The sequence below is a fragment of the Oryctolagus cuniculus genome, chromosome 15, assembly GCF_051225735.1.
Source record: "Oryctolagus cuniculus isolate XC-2025 breed Fujian yellow rabbit chromosome 15, ASM5122573v1, whole genome shotgun sequence".
Classification (NCBI taxonomy): Eukaryota; Metazoa; Chordata; class Mammalia; order Lagomorpha; family Leporidae; genus Oryctolagus; species Oryctolagus cuniculus.
Window position 1 is genome coordinate 38,796,098 of NC_142881.1, and position 22,515 is coordinate 38,818,612.

The 22,515-nt window shown below is 35.3% G+C and overlaps 1 protein-coding gene and 1 long non-coding RNA gene across 11 annotated transcripts in view; one reads left to right on the forward strand and one right to left on the reverse strand.

The window, feature by feature from the left end:
* Positions 1-22,515, forward strand: part of LOC103351369 (uncharacterized) — a 133,511-nt gene that overhangs the window by 108,332 nt on the left and 2,664 nt on the right. The window lies entirely within an intron of this gene.
* Positions 1-22,515, reverse strand: part of HECTD2 (HECT domain E3 ubiquitin protein ligase 2) — a 101,713-nt gene that overhangs the window by 9,236 nt on the left and 69,962 nt on the right. For 4 of the 10 annotated variants that reach the window (XM_051823369.3, XM_089314774.1, XM_051823370.2 and 1 more), the window contains 12 exons: positions 20,065-20,174; positions 18,514-18,662; positions 17,801-17,924; positions 15,417-15,513; positions 11,676-11,783; positions 10,705-10,837; positions 9,325-9,413; positions 5,908-6,066; positions 4,518-4,592; positions 3,723-3,810; positions 3,534-3,640; positions 696-811 (listed from right to left, as the gene is read on the reverse strand). In XM_051823369.3, coding sequence (XP_051679329.2) covers positions 696-811; positions 3,534-3,640; positions 3,723-3,810; positions 4,518-4,592; positions 5,908-6,066; positions 9,325-9,413; positions 10,705-10,837; positions 11,676-11,783; positions 15,417-15,513; positions 17,801-17,924; positions 18,514-18,662; positions 20,065-20,174 — 1,355 coding nt within the window. Of the gene's footprint in view, positions 1-695; positions 812-3,533; positions 3,641-3,722; positions 3,811-4,517; positions 4,593-5,907; positions 6,076-9,324; positions 9,414-10,704; positions 10,838-11,675; positions 11,784-11,921; positions 12,077-15,416; positions 15,514-17,800; positions 17,925-18,172; positions 18,663-20,064; positions 20,175-22,515 lie in introns of those variants that run through there. The other 6 variants (XM_089314771.1, XM_089314773.1, XM_089314772.1 and 3 more) reach the window with 4 other exon arrangements.

The following is a 22,515-nucleotide window of genomic DNA, read 5'->3' on the forward strand; positions in this document are numbered from 1 at the left end:
TGGTTCCTGGCCTCAGATCGGCTCAGCTCCGGCTGTTGAGGCCATCTAGAGAGTGAACCAGTGATGGAATACCTCTCTCTCCGCCTCTGCCTCTCTGTAACACTGCCTTTCAAATAAATAAATAAATGTTTTTAAAAAATATTATCCACGCCTGGGTCAAAGTCTTTTTTTAAAAAAAGATTTATTTGAAAAGCAGAGTTAGACAGTGGGAGAGATACAGAAAGATCTTCCACCTTCTGGTTCACTCCCCACAGGGCGGGGCCAGGCTGAAGCCAGGAGCCAGGAACTTCATCAAGGTCTTCAATGAGGGTGCAGAAGCCCAAGGGCTTGGCTGTCTTCTGTTGCTCTCCAAGGCACATAAGCAGGGAGCCGGATTGGAAGTGGGGCAGTCTGGGCATGAACTGGAGCCCATACGGGATACTGGTGTCATAGTTGGCGGCTTAACCCGCCACACTATATAACACTGGCCCCATAAAATCTTTTCTTTTTGTAAAGTAAAATCTCTAAACTTTTGTATGAATTTCTTTTAAAGGAATTCCTAGGTAATTTCATATTTAATATTCCCTTATTACTTTGTAGGGATAAAATAAGACAGTGTGGGACTCTACAATATTTCGGGTAACATAATTGATTCAGAGTGAAATTACACAAATAAATGAACCACATTCTGTTTTGCCCCCAGTCCACAACCCCACCTTATAGTCAGGTCTGTTTTTGCGTAGCCGTCATACTGAGTGCTTCTCTGCAGAGCATGCATATCCAGTTCAGGACTTCCACACACAAGAATTTCAACTTCTTCTGGACGAAGCAGCTGCAAATAATTATTTACCAAAAATAAGTTGAAAGGACAATTTTATTTTATTTTTTTTTTTATAGTTATTCACATTTTATTTTATTTTATTTTATTTTTTTTAATCTTTTATTTAATGAATATAAATTTCCAAAGTACGACTCACGTGTTACAATGGCTTCCCCCCCATACCGTCCCTCCCACCCACAACCCTCCCCTTTCCCACTCCCTCTCCCCTTCCATTCACATCAAGATTCATTTTCGATTATCTTAATATACAGAAGATCAGCTTAGTATACCTTAAGTAAGGATTTCAACAGTTTGCTCCCACACAGAAACATAAAGTGAAAAATAATAGATGATTTTTTTTAAATGATGATGAAATCAGATCAGACCTATTGTCATGTTTAATCCCAGTGAGAGTCAAGTTGGGAATTGATAATTTCTTTCTTTTTTTTTTTTTTTTTTTTTTTTTTACAGAAGATCAGTTTAGTGTACATTAAGTAAAGATTTCAGTCGTTTGCACCCCCATAGAAACACAAAGTGAAATATACTGTTTGAGTACTCGTTATAGCATTAAGCCTCAGTGTACAGCACGTTAAGGACAGAGATCCTACATGAGGAGTAAGTGCACAGTGACTCCTGTTGTTGACTTTACCAATTGACACTCCTGTTTATGGCATCAGTAATCTCCCTATGCACCCGTTATGAGTTTCCAAGGCTATGGAAGCCCCTTGAGTTCTCCGACTCTTATCTTGTTTAGACACGGTCATAGTCAAAGTGGAGGTTCTCTCCTCCCTTCAGAGAAAGGCACCTCCCTCTTTGAAGACCTGTTCTGAAAGGACAATTTTAAATAAAAATTGGAGCTTTTTTCCCTGAGTCAAATCCTAAAAATCATGCCTTCTCATATAGTAAACCAAATCATTTTTGTTTAAGAAAAATCCTTTCCGTTTACATTTTTCCTATTGAGGCAAGGTATTTGTGCCTCTGAAGGTTTATAAATGTTACAACACAATAATTAGCAGTTTGCAGAAAAACAAGCAAAAGGCTGAGCACAAATCCATGTCACTCTTCCCCAGAGGCCAGTGCGGTGCTCTAGCACCTCCTGACCTGCCTGCTCCCTTCCAGGACGCTGCAACGTGCCTTGGGTGCTGGCTTGCTTTTTCACCTTTAGGTAGGTTATTTCTTCTCCCCAAAGAGATTACAGATCTTAAACACAGATACCGTGCTTTGCATTTACTTCTTATTTTCTCTCCTCCACCTCTATGATTACCAGTCCATCATACTCACAACTTAGAGTTCAATTGTAGTGCTTCCTTTTCAAAGGTCATTTCAACAACAAACCTGTTAAAAAAGTTACTCTACAAGCTGGAAGGAATTTAGGCCATCTGCTCCTGCCTTAAAGTAACCTCCAGAGTCCATTCTCTTTTCTATGAAAAGCAACTCAAATGAAATCTTTCACTGATTTCTGTGGCATAAGGAAGTGTACGCTGGGTAGTAGGAGTGAAGAGGACTATGCGACATTTCCGACACAGCCTTCTAAACCCGTGTTCACGTGACTAAGCCAAGTCACACCAACCTGAGTTCCCCGACTCTGAAATAAACTATTTCCTATGGGCAAAATGCAGCTCAGAGATGCTGAGGGAGCCCTGTAGCAGTAGAAAGCAGATACACACATGTTCTTAGGTCAGTAAGAAGTTGTAGTTTTTTCCTGGAGTTAACTGTTTCTGTGCCTTGTTTCTTGGTATTCAGAATCTGAGTCCTTAGATCTCTTCATCTACTTAACTTAGGGATAGTTTTTAGAACCCTACAAAATACATCCTTAAGATACAACAGAAGGGCCGGCGCCATGGCTCAATAGGCTAATCCTCCGCCTGCGGTGCCGGCACAGTGGGTTCTAGTCCTGGTCAGGGCGCCGGATTCTGTCCCGGTTGCTCCTCTTCCAGGCCAGTTCTCTGCTGTGGCCCAGGAGTGAAGTGGAGGATGGCCCAAGTGCTTGGGCCCTGCACCCCATGGGAGACCAGGAGAAGCACCTGGCTCCTGGCTTCAGATCAGCGCACCAGCCGCGGCAGCCACTGGAGGGTGAACCAACGGCAAAGGAAGACCTTTCTCTCTGTTTCTCTCTCTCACTGTCCCTCTGCCTGTCAAAAAAAAAAAAAAAAAAAAAAAAAAAAAAAAAAAAAAAAACACACACCAGAAAGGGAGGAAAAGAAATGGACTGGGACTTTTCCCCCTTTAAAGAATTAAGGATGAAATGGAAGAGCTATTTTTATTTTTATTTTTAAAAAGTAGGAAACATTTTCTGTATTTTAAAAGCTCATCTATGAGGCCGATGCTGTGGCATAGGGGGTAAAGCCACCGCCTGCAGTGCCAGCATCCCATATGGGCACCAGTTCTAGTCCTGGCTGCTCCACTTTTGATCGAGTTCTCTGCTATGGCCTGGGAACGCAGTAGAAGATGGCCCAAGTCTTTGGGCCCCTGAACCTGCGTGGGAGACCCGGAAGAATCTCCTGCCTTCTGGCTTCAGATTGGCTCAGCTCAGGCCATTGAGGCCATCTGGGGAGTGACCCAGCAGATGGAAGACTTTTTTCTCTCTCTACGTCTGCCTCTCTGTAACTCTGCCTTTAAATCAATCAATATTTGAAACAAACAAACAAAAACCTTATCTACTAAAATATTTTGGGTATTAACTGTCAATATCATATTATAAAGCCAAACTAAAAGCTTAAAGTTGTAAACTCACCATTAGAGCATTTGAAGCGCAAACGCTATGAAACCCATAGTAAAAAGCGGCAAACTGCTTATAGATAGATTTATTGAGAAGGAAGTCCGTATAAAGCTGTACATACTCTGGAAGACAATTTTATATCTGTTAGACAATGTCAATAGTGAATAGTAATTCTATAACGTTTAAAAATGGTATCTAACTTACCTTTCCTGTTTTGATTGGTAACTGTGATTTTATCACCACTTGGCTTTAAATTATAGGACTTAATTATTCCAAATTCTTCTTGAAACACCTGATAGGAGGCATCATCATGGAATATTTATTGGTATGGCTGATGCAATTAACAGCCTTCCATAAACATGTTTGTAAAATTTAAAACGAATATGTTTTCTCCTCTCCCTTTTGAAGAACACAAATTATAGAAAGGCTAAGCTCTTGCAATATTTGTCTTAAGAATGAAGTGTCAGGAAATGATTATGGGTGAAAAGATCAGGCCTTAACCCCATCTGTCAAATGCAGTTACATACCTTAATGATGTCCATGAAACTTGCACAGCCATCTAATTAATACTCAGGTTTTAAGAGCTATGTGGATCACTCTAATGAATTCCATCTCCCAGTTAATATAAGAATGAATGGAAATGAGAAAGTTTTGGACTGACCCATTAGTTTTGACTTCCAACCTCTTGTGTTGAGGCTACAGGAAGAAGTGAAAAGCTCCAAGAAAGTGACTGAGCCAAGGTACCATGTAACTGCCCAGCCACATATCCACAGCACTCTTAGCCTCAGTGAATTTCTTTAAGCACTTCCACCAACTGCTCATCTACACGTGTCTACCTCACTGTCTGTACTTTATCAGAGTAAGAGCCTTTAAGATAGGGGATTGTATGCATTGATTAATCCTCATTCAACTTTTCTAGCAGAGAGTACTTAAGAACAAATGGCACTTTTCATGCAAGAAATATACAGTTAACAAACAGCTATTTGCCCTTGTTAGTACCTGGAATGTTGAATAGAAATCTTCTTCAACATTGCCTTCATATGATAAGAGTTCACTTAACCCATGGGCCAATTCCTGTAAAAAGAAATTTATCTGTCTTTTTAAATCAAATAGCATTACCTTAAATAGTTAAATCTATTATAGCTCACTTGTATGTGAAATCATGAGTAGATAAACTTTTTCAGATTTCAAAGCAAAGATAATACCTGACAAGTGTTTTCCGGGGCACAAAATGCTTGCTAATGGCTTCTATTATCTAAGGCTTGGAAAAATTCACTACAGGTCATGTAAGAGGAAGCTATCTAGTTAGACCAGAGTCATAACTCTGGGATGTTTTCTTAAACAACAAGCTAAGTTCAACTCCAGTGCACTTCCAGCATAATTCACTGCTGTCAGGTGCACTGCTGTTCATGAATATATAATATTTCTTACTTTCAACTTACATTAACAAAAATCTGGTAATGTTTTAGAATTCACCTTTTATTTATTTTTAAATATTTATTTATTTAAAGTTAAAGAGAGGGAGAACACAAGAAGCAATCTTCCTTCCACTGGTTCACTCCCTAGATGGCCACAACAAGCCCAAGGTTGGGCTGGGCTAAAGCCAGGAACCTGGAGCTTCTTCTGGGTCTCTGACAGGCGTGCAGGGGCCCAAGCATTTGGACCATGCTCTGCTGCTTTCCCAGATGCATTAGAAGTAGAGCAGCACCCATATGGGATGCTGGCACTGCAAGTGGTGGCTTAACCCACTAAACCACCATGCTAGACCCCTGAAATATTTTCTCGTGTTATGTTGCACTTCAAGGTATCCAAGAATAAGGATTTGAGAATAGAAAAATTGACCTGATAATTTTCAAAAATGGTCAGGTTTTATTTTCAAATGTTAAAAAAGGTAAATAACAGCATAGTTAGAATGATCTTGTAAATTGTACATAATAATGCTCTATTTCATTAAAACAGGAAATTTTCAAGCAAATCTAGGCTGACATAGATTTGTTATGATTACCTTCATTTAAATATTCATAAAAATTATCCCACAGAACCTACCAAGGAAAAAAAAAACTATCTAGGTTACATAAGGAACTAGAACATAGAAAGGTTAAATGGTTAAATGACACCCAGGTTCATTTACAGAGATATTAAGTGGGAGAACCAGGATTCCAATTACTGACTAACTTCAGAGTTTGCTCCTCTAGGTTGTAAGAGCTCAGAAGTGCTACAAAGTAGGAGGTGTGTCTCCATAAGGAAGAAGGAAGCTAGATGGAAAGGGAGATGAACTACAGATGTACAAGGAAACCATATTTAAGAACAGCATTAAGAGGAGAGAGATTGTGCAGGTAGAATAGAGATGATTTAGCACTGAGAGACAGAAAGTTAACTTTATACTTACAGGCATAATTTGGTATAAGTCGTCAATGGTAACACTGCAGATGCCTACTGGTATATTCTGATCACTTGGAACGATAGGAGGGCTCAATAGTTTCTTGTAACAGCAGGGAGGAAAACGAATATCCAAAGTGATGCTGTTATAAACAGCTAGTCCCATAAGCTATGCATACTAAATGTTAAGTATTAACATAAAATCCTTGATAACAAATGAGTTTTGAATTATGCATCTATTTCTTGCAAACTTCTTCCAGATTTAACACTGACTTTCTAATTAGTACCACATACTTCCTTTCCTATCTATTTTTTCTTTATTTTACATAATTCCTTGATTACCAAAAGTCACCTTAAAAAGGAGGTGTTCAAGAGATAGTATTTGATGGACTCCCTAGGAAAGTTACTCTAAGATCACAACAGACAGCAATTCCAGACATTGCTGTAAAGCATTTAACATATATTAAAACATTATCTAAATTTAAACAAAGATGTTGGAGATTGTATAAGCAGCACTAACAACAGTTTATTCAGTAGAACTCACTGCAGAACAGACTGCTAATTTTGGAAATAGTCATTTAGCTACTTTAAAATTAAACACAGATTACAAAAATAAAAGATCTGAAGTGAATAAACATATGGATATACACATACTACTGATAAGCTAATAGGGTAAGTAATATCTTACAGTAAAACTTGAAAGGGTTTTGTAATTTGGAGTTCACTCAAAGTGTCATAAAAAGCTACAGATGTTGTTATTTGTAAACTTTGCCCACCTGTATTTTAGTTATAGAGTAACTACAGAATATAACTCATCCATTTGCTGAGTGGTTTTAGATAAAATTTCATAACATTTCAACTGTCAATTATTATATACATTTATTAAGGAAGTAATTTTATAGAGTTAAAAGGAAATACAAACATATAGATGGGCTCGATAAATTACTGAAAGTAATTTTTAAAAATTGGAAGACTTCCAGTATTTCCATTTGCTAAGATAGAATTAGGGCTAATGATAAATTAAGGGGTAGATACACTATTTTGTATGGAAACATATAAACAGACTGAGCAGAATGTTCAAGGGGATATTGGAAATATGTTCTAATATACTTATATAACTGATAATTATAATAATGATGGTAACTACAATACTGGCATAGTTCCATTTATAATCATTTACTATGATGACAAGTTGTAAGCATTTTAAAAAATTCTTAAATATTATGATCTTGAAGGTAGGTTTTTCATAGATGAGGAAGCAGGCTCCTACGATTTGCTACAAGGTACTCTCACAGGCAGAAGCAGAGCATTTTATTTCACATGAAATCAAGCTGCTCTGGTTGAAGCAGGCATGGAGATGGGGCGATTCTTCCAGGGGAGCCACTGAGGGTCCTATGCCGCAAACATGGCTGAGTTTGAAAATCCTGCAATGTACCATACTGTTCCTACTCCTAGTTCTCATGCCCCTTTTGGAATATGCAGGTCTACTTTTAAAACATGAGTATATTAAGGTTCTTTGTATAATCTTTAAAATATTTACAATTATAGATTTTATTAAAACATTTCTGATAAACTCCAAGGCAAAAACAATTGGCACTGGAACACAGTATTATCTGAACTATTAGAACAATGAATCTCTGGCCTTGAAATTTAAAACCTAGAGAATGTGGGAATGAAATCTACTTTTTCAAGGACCATGCCTCTCATTTCTCAACTTCCAATCTTCTGCACTTTCCATATATCCCCCTTTTGCTTAAATGATCACAATTTGCTATCATCTCACATTTTTCCTGTAGAGTATCATGATTTTTAAGATATCAATTTTGCTTTCTATACACTTTTGCTTATTTGAAATGAATATAAACAGATAGTATAATTTAATTTTAGATTTGTTTAGCACAAAATATGAAACATGCCTGGTATGTTCTTTTCAGGTAATGACAGAATAGGAGCTATTATCTTTTGTAAAGTAAAACAATTAGCAAATTCATGATTTTATGTATAGCACTTTAAAAGTGTAATAGTTAAGTAATATATAATGTTACTACAAATATTAGAAAGGCAAACTATCACCCAAATAATATAAGAATGTGAAGTAAGGCAGACTTATACATTAGATTTAAGTAAGTCATGGTATAATGAGAAGCGTCAGTGAAACTGAAACAGTCAGGAAATGATTATTGCAGGTAACAAGGTAAAAGACAGGTGTCTAAGGATTGTTAAACATTCTTCTGTATTGTGGAATTTAGTACTTGGTACCATTAGATATGATAATATTCATAAAATTTCAGATTAAGTTTACCATTTCAGCATGTGGCTTTTCCCCCTATTATCTTTTCTTTCATCTGCTCTTCAGTTCCCACTCACATTCCTTCAGAATTTATTACAACAAATGCAACGAAGAGATTCAAAACCCTCCAAAAATGCCTGTTAATTCTTTTTCAGATAGTATCTTCCATAACTCTGGCATGCTCACTGCTCAGTAACAAGTCCAGCATAATTCAGCTTTTTTTCTCATTACTCTGGGACTGTAACATCCTAGTCTTTCCAGCCTTGTGTAGCTGAAATGTAATTGTTCCACTTTCAAATATCTGCTTTGTCTGAGAGGATTACACTGCATCTTTTTCTTCTCAAAAACTCCTTAGCACTTAGTGCCACACATTCATTTGACTCTGAGACTGCTTACTCTACGTTGGTGGTCATCTGTCCATTTAGATAGGAAGATTCTTAAAGGTAGATTCCTCCACCCCCTTTTAACCCTATATATCTCAATGCTTGCTCATTTACTTACTCTTTCCTCCTTTCTTCCATAACAGAACTTAAAAAGCTAACATAGAATGCATTTTGTCCAATCCCCTACCCAATCCTGGATTGCTCTCCACAATACAACTGATGGGGTTCAGAAGATGGCATATGGATTATAAAATTTAAAAAATACTATCAAATAATACCATTATGCTTTAAATATTCCCACTCCATTCACTTTTTGACTTTTATGAATACCTTTTTCACGTCCCAGGATTTAGGGGGCATATTAAAGAGGTAGATTTCATTCCCACAATTTCAATTTAGTAAACTAAGTAATAAGCACAAAAAGAACAGAAAAATATTACAAACAGAAAATACCTTGATTTTAAAAAAAAAATGTTCTGAATTTCTGTTAATTTAGATTATATATGAAATAGGAAATAACTATTTTTACTTTGATAGAAAATTTTCAGAAAAAACTAAAACAGTCATTTCTTTCTAACGAAATCTATTGACATTATATTTCTGATACTACACATAGTAAAGATTACTGAAAATGTATTAGTAAATTTGATAAGAATGTTTAATTATCCAAAAGAATAGTATTCTAAAATGCAGACAAAATCTTTTTAAAATATCTAGTCTGTTAGCACCTCCTAGTGGAAAGTTTAAAGGATACAATTCCAACCAATCGGAATTCAGAATAGTTATCACATTTAAAGCTGCTAAACCAATGGCAGTGAGAGTCTTTGTGATATGTAAACATGCCTACAAAAAAGAAAATATAGTTTATTATTAACAGGATTGATTACAAAGAGTGGAAAAATGCATGGCATCCCATCTATTTCAGCAAAAAATATTACAAATCATCTTTCATGTTAAAAATCTCACTTTTTAATTTAAGGGACCATATATTTGCAGATCACAACAGATATAAATTTGTATGTTAAATATACACAGAGTACATTTTATTGTTCATTGGTATCTTGAACCAAAAGTATAAATGATGTAGCTAGAAGATAAACTAATCAGATAACTTCCATAACAACTATGGTTTCATTTTATTTTTATTTTATTTTATTATTATTTTTTTTTTACAGGCAGAGTGGACAGTGAGAGAGAGAGAGACAGAGAGAAAGGTCTTTCTTTTTCCATTGGTTCACCCCCCAATGGCTGCTGCGGCCGGCACACCGCGCTGATCCGAAGCCAGGAATCAGGTGTTTCTCCTGGTCTCCCTTGTGGGTGCAGGGCCCAAGCACTTGGGCCATAGCAGAGAGCTGGACTGGAAGAGGAGCAACTGGGACAGAAACGGGCTAGAACCCGGTGTGCCGGCACCGCAGGCGGAGGATTAGCCTATTGAGCTGCGGCACTGGCCAACAACTATGGTTTTATAAGTTATGATCAGTATTAAATTTGAGGATTACCTGGAGATTTCAATTTCTCCATATTATCCCTATTTTCCATTACCAGAAAAATGATACAAAAGCATATATATGTACATATGTGTGTGTGTAAATACATACATATATATATATATAACATAAAGATAACAAAGACTAAAAATTCTCCTTTGAAGAAAAACATGCAAAAAATGCTAAGGGTTATATTGATGATATCTTTAATTAAATAACAGTTAAATTTCAAAGTCTTAATTTAAAAATTTAAGAAGTCTTATTAACTAAACTAATTTAATGAAAGAGGCTGCAAATACTAGTATAGAGCAAGTTAACAGTTTTTTAATTCTAATGGTTTTCATTTCGATGGCAAAGTAAATTTTCATGTATTTGGCTGTTCAGGAAAGATATGTATATCTCCTCATAAATAATACTTTCAGTCTTCATAAGTCCCCAATAAGACAGTCAATATTTCAATTATTCATTTGTTCATAAAATTTTGTAAAATGTGTTTACATTTTACAATACATTATCCTTATATAATAATTCAGTATTTATGATTGAAAAAATGTCTAAAGTCACAGAGTAGGTTAAAAATAAGGATGGCTACTTGATTGTAACAATTATGAAGAAATGATATTTTAACAATTTGCTTAAATACTCACCATAATCTGGATGAAAAATCTGGCGAATGAGAAGAAGGAACCATTCTTTAGTCAAGCCACCCATATCCAAACCAGCTTCCCCAACAAATGTAACTTTCAACTTCTTTTTTAAGTCTGCTCTTTTCCGGGTTAACTATTGGAGGGAAGTAGATAGTAGAGGAAAACAAAGGGCAGTAAAAGGGGATTAACTCTCTTAAATTATGGGAACTATATAGGTACTCTTTATTTACAGAGTCATAAACCTCCACCCATCCCTCCCTTCCACACATTTGCCATTGTGTAAGCCAGGCATTATTATGTTGGTTTTATCTATCATGTTAGAGAAGTGAGGTACCCTGCCCAAGGTTACTGTCTCTTGGTATCATATTGCTTTCAAAATTTTAATTTAGCAGACTGTAATATAAAACCATTTCCTTTTCTTTAACTCTCCTTCAACATTAAACTTTCAAAAATCATATAGTTAAATCAGCCATGATCTTCTAAGAATTACAAGAAGATCTTGTAAAATGTCATACGTGCAGGAACCTCTACATTACATGTACATGCAACCAATGTATATTTGAACCTGAATAGGCACTAAAGGGCTTGAGGGTCAGACTTCTATTTTATAGACAAGTAATCTGAGGTATGGAGAAGTTAGAATGAATTATTTTGCCTCTAAATAGTAACAAAGATGAGTGGGTCTAGAATCCAGGTTATGGACTAAAAAACATGAATGAACTCATTTAGATATTCTACATCAAATCCTTCTCTGGGTAGTTACTAACAAACCATTAATAAATATACAAAAATTATTATAAGGCTTAACTATAAATACCAAACCAGGTTTAACTATGATATCAAAATTTAAGGAAGCATATTTATTGAAATACAGAAATAAAAAATCATTTACTAAGAATTCAGTAATAAATCACATTGTAGAATTCATTTAAAATTCTAATAAATTAATACCATTTTGGAATAAATTATACCTCATCAAGTGAATCGCTAACCAGATGTGTCCGCCTTACTTTCATATTTAGAAATAACATATTCATATCAGGTCTCTGTCTTCGAGATACTTTATCCACCAGACTTTGCTAATTAAATAAGAAAGCAAACAGTTTCACTCTTATTTAAGCTATAATTTCATTTAAAACATTTAAACACTTTAGTAAAAATTACTTAATTCTTGTCTGTGCCATCTCTTATATAAACAATTTCATAAAATCACTTACATTTGATTTGTAAAAATGCCTTATTATTTTCATTTCGGGACAACACTAACCAGAGAAGTGTTCAAAATGAAAGACCAAAGTATTCATCTTTTAAAGTAAAGAATGTTGTTTTATAGTTTCAATGTCTCCTCATTTAAATATCAAGGTCATCTGTTTAATAAATAACATACATACAATGGGAACATTAAAAAAAAGGCATATACTTTTGATGATAGACCTGGCCTTAAGCTTTTTAAGAAACTGAATTTAAAAGCACAATTAGTCTGCTTTTAGAAAGTAATTTATTGAAACCCAAACAATGTTTGCACTCTTCATATTAATTCCACTTCTGGGAATACTAAAGACAGAAAATACTTAATACTGTTGAGGTAACAGTATTATCCATAAAAGAAAAACTTCGGAAATATCTATGTATCACTAATGGACTATAAATAAAGCTACTACAAAATGATGGTCATAAAAACAGTGTATATGGTACAAGGAAGGTTCAACTGAAGAGAGCAGGGAACAAAACTGCAAACAGTAGTGTTTCAACTCTGTTGCTTTTTAAAGATAAGATAGGAGACAGTTTCAGAAGGAAATTTAGCAAAATGTTAATAAGAGTTATGCTTGGGTGATAGAGATACGGATGCTCTGAAAATCTATTTTTCATAATATATATTACATTTATGAAATATAAGCACTGGGGATATAAAATACATTGAAAAAATCAGTATGAATATATTAAAATGTCACTTATATGAAGTCTACATGTTTGTATATTTATTGACCTAAATAATGTTTATCACATTTCCTTATCTTTGGTAAAAACAATGACAGCAACCACTTTTTTTAGAGATTTTTTCTTTTTTTATTCAAAAAATTTAACAGATAAAAGTTACACATATTTATGGGGTATATGTGATGTTTCATTGTATGTGTATATGTTGTGTAATGTCCAATCACAGTAAATGTATTTATCCTTTCAAGCATTTAACATTTCTTTATAGTGAAAAACAGGGCAAAGTTAGAGAATATTAATTTACTGCATATTTCTCTCTAAAAAAGCAAGCACCCTTTGTATATATTAAAGATAAACATTTTAGCCGGCGCCGCGGCTCACTAGGCTAATCCTCCGCCTAGCGGCGCCGGCACACCGGGTTCTAGTCCCGGTCAGGGCGCCAGATTCTGTCCCGGTTGCCCCTCTTCCAGGCCAGCTCTCTGCTGTGGCCAGGGAGTGCAGTGGAGGATGGCCCAGGTGCTTGGGCCCTGCACCCCATGAGAGACCAGGAAAAGCACCTGGCTCCTGGCTCCTGCCACCGGATCAGCGTGGTGCGCCGGCCGCAGCGTGCCGGCCGCGGCGGCCATTGGAGGGTGAACCAACGGAAAAGGAAGACCTTTCTCTCTGTCTCTCTCTCTCACTGTCCACTCTGCCTGTCAAAAATAAAAAAAATAAAAATAAAAAAAAAAAAAAATAAAGATGAACATTTTAGACCCTTTAAATAGATGCAATTTACTTTGATATATAGTATTTTAATATTCTAAATCTACATAACTTAGATTACCATAACAGAACATTGTAATTCAGAGCATTCTCTATTCCAATATCCAATGCTAATAATGTCTTTTTTGCTTCTTGCTTCTCTGGGTCCTCCTTTATTAAAGAGACCAAGATTCTTGGCAGAATATTCTGTGTCATGGACCTTTTCTCCTACCCTTTTGCTATCTTCTGTTCCCAGTCTAGTTCCCAGGGAGCTATTCTCACTGGGAATATCCAATCATCAAACTTATCTAGGATGCAAATAGTGGACAAGTTTAGTGGCTACTCCTTCCATTAGGAATTCATACTTACAGAAAAATGTTCCAACTTAAAGAAATCACCCAAAAATGATAGAATTCTAGACAGTACAACTGATTGAGAAAGTTATTTTAAGGCCAGGGTATCTCCTTTTGCAACTTTAGATTGTACCATATAAGCATTTATTTATGCTGGCTACCTATACGACTGTGTCAAATAGTCGTCACCAGTTAATTAAGTCCAAGTAGTATGGCAGTTTACAAGTTAAAGTGTTGGGAAACAACCATAAGAAATGACAATGCCAGCTGACTCTCTAGCATCTACTTATGTGCTTCCATGCTCCATGAAAAACTTAGCCTATGAGACAGTCTGCACCTGCCACTCTCTTTTTCAGCAGAAGAAAATGTCCACCAAAAAGCTGTATCATGCAAGTGAAGGGAAACTTCTCAGAGGCGTTTAGTCAAACATCTAGCACTTTAAAATTTTATTACAAATATAGAAAATCATATCCTATGGTGAAAAAGTACTAAAAAGACATATGACTTTGTACAAATGCAACTAATAGAATATCCCAAGTTATTAGCTATATAGATCAGTCTTTGAGCCAATATATACAGAAGATCAAGTAACAATTCTGGCAATGAATATTATCTGTTTAGACTCGTTTTTGAGGGTTGGGTAAAGGGAGTGTGACTCTGGAATTCCCTGGTAGGCAGAGACAATTTCTTCTAATATTATCATGCTCAATATAAGCTGGCTTTGGAATGCTACCAGTCACTTAGATCTTTTGTTTTTCTCTGTGATAGAAAAAAAAATACTCACCTTCTGAGAGTTCTGAGTTTATTCTGAAGAATAAACAAATCTTAATTTTATAGTATTTTGAATGTCTGATTCTTTTTATATTCTTGGACAAGACATAGAAAACATTTCTTTTCACTCTTTAAGACAACTACAGCTAAGTTTCTCTTTGATTTTCAAAGCTGTGAGAATCATGTCACACAAGCAGGTGTTTGAAATAAATGTGCATTTAAATGTACAGTCTAGAGCTCCAAAATACCAGCTCTATCTGGTATCAGAGCCCATAACTTCATTGTGCTGTACTGAAACACAAGTGGTAGGGAAAGGGTAAGGACAGGCCCAGGAATAAGCTTCATCCTGTCCGATACTTTGCCTAAAATCTACCTGGCAGTGTTTGGAGCTTCTGTGGGCCTCCATGCATCTTGGTTTCTCAAGAACCAGTAAAACATCACTTACATTTTAGGCACATTTTTCAGTTCCCCAACAGATAATTGTTTTTATTATATCTTCTAATATTTTGGTTGTTTCCATCCTTTTTTGTGACCCCTAGAAAACGTGTGTTTTAAATAGTTTTCCTTAAGGGCACTTCTTGCCTCGCCACGATGCTCTAATTAGTTATTTGCCGCTGGAGCTCTACAAATGAGGTCCACAAAGCTCCTAGAAATCTGGATCTGTAAGGAGCATTTACTCTTCCTGTGATATTTAGAATAAAATGAGATGCTGACTAGCTGGGGGGTGTCTTGTCTTCCACAGCATGATCAGGGTTAAAAGAACTTTTGGGGGTTGTAAAATACGAATTTTACTTTTAAATAAAATTTTCTGGTTATGCTAGAACAATGCACAATACATTTGACTTATTTATTAAATGATTTACTCTATTGACTATAGTCAGCATAAATATGTTTTTATAGCTGGCTTACCCTTGCGATGCTTATCATCTGTTGTTCTGAGTCTCTTTGAATAATGATTTTTTTTGCAGCTATAGAAATAACGAATGGGTATTGACAGAAGGAAAACCTGCTCAACAAGTGAAAACAGAAAAAGCAAAATGGTGTATTTTTAGCAAAATTATTCTAAGGGAATCTAAGGTAACCTTTCTAGCAATATAAAACATTATTTTTGTATTGTGTTTTACCATTTACAAGATGATTTTATGTGAATCCCTTAATTCCCACAGCCCTGGAAAGACTGTATCACTCCTAGATGTGCAGTACCTTTATTTTCTAAAAGAAATTTCACCTACTATTCTGAAATACATGCTAATCACTCACATTGTTTATGCAAATAACTTCAGCTTATATAGTCAGCTTTATATTAGCACTTGTGAAAAACATGGGCAACACTCAAACCAGGAGGCAAAAGTATTAATGAAGGAGGATTAGGACACAGAAAAAAATCAAATGTTGAAATAAACGTAAGGCACCATTATTGTGATATGTGAGTTTCAAAAATGAAGAAATCTAGCAATAACTATGTAATAAGTAAGTAACTTTAAAAAGGGGAGAATGTGTTGTTTAATGGCATAGTTATATGAAATGGTATGTGTTTTTAAAAATTATGATCAAAGGTTATGAAATTAACTTCTCTTCTGGGTCCAAGCCCATTCTATGCTATGTACAAAAGCCACAAACTACACAGAAAGAAATGCATATGGCAGCAATGACACTTCAGGAGTTAAACTTCCATCAGAAGTCATCAACTACAGCTGGAATCCATCTGAGCGTGGTCAAGTGGTATATCTGTGATCACTAAATACAATGAGGGTATTTTGAAGAAAAAGAAGATAGCCCTAATGTGAATGGCCGGTGAGACAACTCTCAACAGGGCACAAACTGTAGAAGTTATTCAGTACTACTGTACGATAATTTGAATCAGTAATGCTGACTATATTTTGGAAAGAAAATACATAGAATGAATTTAATCATATATGTATTGGTTTTATCATGCACTTTAAGAGTTCTCCTCAGTCTTTCCCTTATTAAGGTAAACAGAAGAATGATACTATGTGTGACACACTGAGCTAAACAGATGAGGCCGCTCTGGCTAAGAGTGACCTGTCCTAGGACTCCAGGTCCCCTGCCAGTTTCAGGCTGGCTGGCCAAGGACTGAAGGCATCACAGATCAAAATTCCCATGCAACTCATTCCATTCTTGCATACCAGTGCTATGGCACAGACATTAGGGGAAGCTGGGTATTAAAGATGTCATCACTGAAATATGCACAATAATTCTTAAGAGTTATTTTGTGTTTTGTCGGCAACATCACAATTACATTAAAATAGGAGGAAAAAGGATCTTAGTAACATAAACTTTGTCAAGAACATATCCATCAGAACATCAATTCTTGTTCAGTTATGAGTGTTCAGAAACGGACTCTGTCCACAAGGCCATGCAATGTTTTAGGCCTGTTCTATAGAGAGGGTCCCTGGTTAATTTAACCAATTTATGGACAAATCTGAGATTTTAGGTTGTTTATTTTTACGCAGTATCTCTTATTTGGTCTACTTTACAATAAATGCAATCTCCTGACTATTTCATGGTCTGGGAATAACTCGTTTTGCTAGCTTAATCCAAACTACAAGTATTGATATAAAGTATAATTTATTAAAAAAATTTGGTCAGATATCTTGAAAATCTGTTATAATAAACTGTTGTAAAGCTCCTTGACTATAACATTTGCTCTTTTTACACTGTATGTAATGGAAAATCACTTTTTCTACAGAATAAAGGAGCAAAACAGGAAATGTTTGTGTGTGCAAAGATATATATATGTGTGTGGTTAATGTGTTAGATCCGGCACCAGCAAACTTCAGCCCCTGACGACATATATGGCCTACTATCTGTTTTTGAAAATAAAGCTATTTTGGACACAGACACATCCACTCATTTACACATTGTCAAAGGCTGATTTTGTGCTAAAATACTCAAACAGAATCTGTACAGCTCCCAGAGCAGAAAATATTTACCACTTAGGCCTTTACAGAAAATGCCTGCGGACTCCTTTAGTGGGTGACTGCATACAGAACAGTAAGATGTAAGAAACTGCACATTAAGAATCTCTCTTTTCTTGAAAAGATGCTATTAACCAAATCAAAATAAAATTAACATGGATATAAGCTTAAAATGTAGCAGAAAAAGAAAATGCTTTAACAAATATGATACTTCGAAGCTGGATATCTAAGCTGCATTTATAAGTCTACATGAAAAGGCATATGGATACTTTGTACAAACTAAAAATCTAGTCATTATACTGGGTAGTATTTCATATCATTTAGGAGAGTAAGTAGATGAGCTTTTGATCATACCTGTGAGAGTTTCCAAAGCTCTGCCAAGTATGATATTCTTCCATGAGATCAATGTGATCCAAAGTAGAGTTATAGAAATCAGTATAAGGAACAAGGGGAGGGTGAACCAAATTGTTTGCAGTATCTGTAAAGATAAATTCTAACATAATGATCTTTTCTAACCCATACATGATTCATTCTAATAATAAAAACACTTTAATGTCCTCCAGAGAGTCGACTTAGAATCTTCTATATTAAACTGTTAGCTTAAAATGAAAAATACAATTTTAAGATTGTTACCAAAGTGCAGTTAGTAAATTTTTGTCTTTACATAAAACTTGTAGTGGGGATTATGAATATATTAAGGGAGAATGCAGATGGCCATCTACTCACATATTTCCCCTTCAGTGTCTTCTTTCGTAGGGGTCAGGCCTTGGTAATTTAAGCTCGTGTTTTCTCAGGAATCACTACTTAGCAGATCATATGCATTTAAGAGTCAAAATACAGAATACTGCCCAGGAAAATGCACAGGGCTGTTTCTTGTTGCTGCTGTTGTTTTATATTTACAAGTGAATTGTGAAATCCATTATCAAAACAGAAAATAAATTACAACTTTTCTGTCAGAAAAATAGTTTAAGATTTAAAAATACCTCTAAAGACTATTGGGATTCTTAAGCAATGTCCCTAATATTTAACAAAAGAAAAGTAAATGTGATAGAATAACAAAAACCTACTAAGTAAAGCCAACACTTTAGATGCTGATGGAATCCACCAGGAACACTTTGTTATAGGTGGAAATTCTTCAGGCTTTGCAGGAAACAGGCGTAGAGAAATAAATTGCAGCAATCTCTCTACCAATTGTTTGAATCTCTTCTGGGATAATCTGGTAAAAATTTTGAAATAATTACAGTCAATATTCACATTTTCTATTTTGGCAAAATATCTGGTAAATACAGAACTAAATACACAAAATTTTAGATGATTGTCCTAAATTATTCTACTTCTTAAATTATAAAACACTTGAAAAGATACAAAAACATTACCCTGAAAACTGTAAATTATTAAATGAGAAATGAACACCAAACTCACTATAAAGTTAATAATTTATTTTTTAAGGATTTCAATATTAGTCAATCCTCACTATTCACAAATTCTCTATTTGCAAATCCACATACTTGCTAAAATTTAATTGCAACCCCCAAATTAATACTTGTGTTTTTGTGGTCTTTTGAAGGCATGAAAAGGTGAAAACTTTTGAGTCACTTGACTTGCACATTCCCAGCTGAAATTTAACAAGGCAATGCTCTGCCTTTTGGGTTAACAGGTGTTTTATGCAGTTTAGTGTCACTTTTTCATAATTCTATACTTTTTGATGATGATTTTGCTATTTAAAATGGCCAACTATAGTAGCCATTGCTGCCTGGTGTTCCTAAGTTCAAGAAAGTGTTACATGCCTCATCGAGAAAAATGCATTCCATAAGGCACTGGTTGTAGTGTTGCTGGCCATGAATTCAATGTTAATGAATAAATAACTTACATTAGGTAAATAATTGAGCAGAAACACTCATAAAATAAGGTTATGTGTAGATTAGTTGATAACAATGTGATCAGAGCCTTGCAGGAACCTAACCCTATGTTTTCCCCAGCAGCAATGATTCTGTATTTGCTAATTCAGTGCCTATGGTGACTCTATACATTATAGCACTCATCAATAATAAGAATAGGCTGTATTTTAAATGAACTTTGGAAATATTTTGCCTTTTTAGTTTTTATCAATCATGGAGAAGAATCATTGTTAATATGTGTATTGTTTTGTGAAAAAAACTTTTTTTTTCCGAAATTATATTAACAGATAACTTATATTTTATAATGATATTTTTAGGTGAGGAGAAAGCATCATGTAAATAATGTTGAGATTTATTGATATGCATGTAGGAATTAAGAGGACAGCAATTAAAGTAGTAATATCTGAGCATATCCACTCACCATCTTTGAGATATACAAGTGAGAAAAACCAATGACAGAAATATGCTATATAAAAAGTGAAAGGAGTAGACAGAAATTTTTAACAGCTTGTATAAGCAAAATAGTATCTTAAATTAAAAATCAATTTTAATTATCCTCTATGCAGTACTAAAATGTTTTTCTAATTGGCTTTTGAAGTATTACAAATTAAAAGCATCATTTCTAGGAACCTGAAAACATTCAGATATATTTTAACATTGCTAACAACAAACTTAAAACTGTAAGACTATAAAAGTTCTTAATATCATAGAATGATTTACTTTTTAAACCAGTGAACTAGGAAATGGTGGTCAGCTTCCACTAAGGTAGCTGTCTGTCGTAGCAAGTGAGCATAGATGACATATGTAGATGTGTTATTAAATTGAGGATTCTGAAAAAGATAGTAAAGATAACTGTGTTAAAAATTTGTTAATATGTAAAAGCAAAGACATTAAGCTTAACAAGTTAAGTGGTAAATTCTGGAAACTAAACTACATTTGAGATTATAAAATATTTTAAAGCAATAATGTATTTGTTATTTTGGTTAACAGAGACTTTGAGTTATGATGCGGTACAGTGGAAGGACCATGAGCTTTGGAGTTTATATATATATATATATATATATATACTGACTTATTTTGCATGTGTATATATATATATATGTAAGATTTACTGACTTATTTGTTTGAAAACCAGAGCAACGGCATGGAGCATGGGGAGAGAGGGCTTCTATCCTTTGGTTCACTCTCCAGATGGCTGTCCTGGCCAGGGCCGGGCCAGGAGGAATCCAGGAGCCAGGAACTCCTTCATCTAGGTCTCCAACATGGGTGGCAGGCACTTGGGCCCTCATTCACTGCCTTCCCAGGAGTGGAGCGAGCAGTGTAGCTGGGACTCCGGCTGGCCCTCAGGTACAGATGCCAGTGTGGCAATGTGGCACAACAATGCTGCCTCAGAGGGTTAATTCTATCACTTCCTAGTTGTGTGCCCTTAAACAACTTCTTCATCTTAATAGGAATGACAATATAAGCTTAATAACAACATGAGTATTATGAAGGAAATATATGTAAAGCACCTAGCTTGGTACCTTCATAAGTGGTGGCAATCACTATCCAGCAATTAAGTAAAATATACTGGGTTCTCTTTGACTAAAAATAAAAGAATGCTATAAAAATGAAATGAAAGCTGTGTGTGAGGCATCTGCCATGGTGAAATGAATAAGAGTCCTATCTCACAAGGAACATGGGGCGGGGAGGGTGGGAAGCACAAAGTAACTCCTGACAATTTTTAAACATTAAAAAGACATCGAAGGAATGCTTGTAAACTAAGCAAAACCTCCAGTTACGTCTCAAAAATCTAAAACTTTGTCACATGTACATTTCAGTACTTCATGGGAAAAAATCAACATTACTGAAAAATGAGCACATCATGTACTTTTCAAAATTGACTTACTGGCAGGACAATTCAAAATTAGGGAATGACCCCAGCTGGCAACTGCATCTATTGATAGCTCTCAAGAATGGGGCATCTTGAGTGGAGCTTATTGTGACTAATATACTCCCCTTCCCCCGAAACTCTGTGCATCGGGTAGTCATTTTCTAGCCTTTACCACCTCTACATGTTTTCTTTGTCTTTTTTTTTTCTAGTTTTGCCTCTTTCTCCTCTGATTTCTTTATTTTCCCTTCTACAGTCTTTTCTTAACTACCTCTTTGCATTTTCTCTCATTTTTCACTTTTTGTGTTTTCACTTTCTCTGTATTCTACATAGTTTCCTTTATTGGATGTGATATAATACTGAACCAAACTCTGTATCTTATTTAATATACATTTTCTTACATTTAAATGATAATATGTGAATGACTTTTGTACATTTCAACAAATAATATCAATGCAGTATGCTGGCTATGGTAATAATGTATTTCTTTCTCAAAAACAAAAAACAAAAAACCCTAAACTAAAAATTAGTTTTCATTTGTCTAGACCTTAGTATATTTTTGTATCCATGAATCTCTCTTTTATTTATTTATTTGAAAGGCAGAGATATATAGAGACAAAGAAAGAGAGAGACATCTTCCATCTGCTAGTTCACTTCCCAAATGGCTGCAATGCTGGGCCTGGATCAGACCCGTCAGGAGCCCAGAACTCCATCCAGGTCTCCCACATGGGTGTCAAGGTCCCAAGCACTTGGGTCATCTGCTGCTGCTTTCCTAGGCACATTAGCAGGGAACTGGATTGGAAGTGAAGCAGCTGGGACATGAACTCGTACGCATATGGGATGCTGGCCATGCTTAACCCAGCTGTGCCACAACATCAGCCACTCTCTCTCTTAAGACATCTTTGCTTTATAGAAAATAGAAACAGCAACTTTACTTTCCATTATAATTGAAACTTCAGCAATACTGAAAATACATCAAGTTGTTAGAAACCTAACAGATGGGGAAATAAAAGTTCTGCATCTTATTAAAATTAGCCAACAAGAAAGGACCTTTGAATGGAAGAGGAAGAAGTCCTTTCATTTTGTTCCTGAATACAATGGCAGGTTGACAAGAACTAAATGAAAAGTTTATCCCCCAAATAACATAGCTTCTGATTATTTATTTGTTGCAGCTTTAGTCCTCTGGTTACAAGTAACTACAGTTGTAAAAAATATCAATAATGTTGGCAAAGCATGCAAATATTTGCTATCATTTTAGACAAGCATGAATTCAGATTTGAATGAGACAACTCCAACTAAAT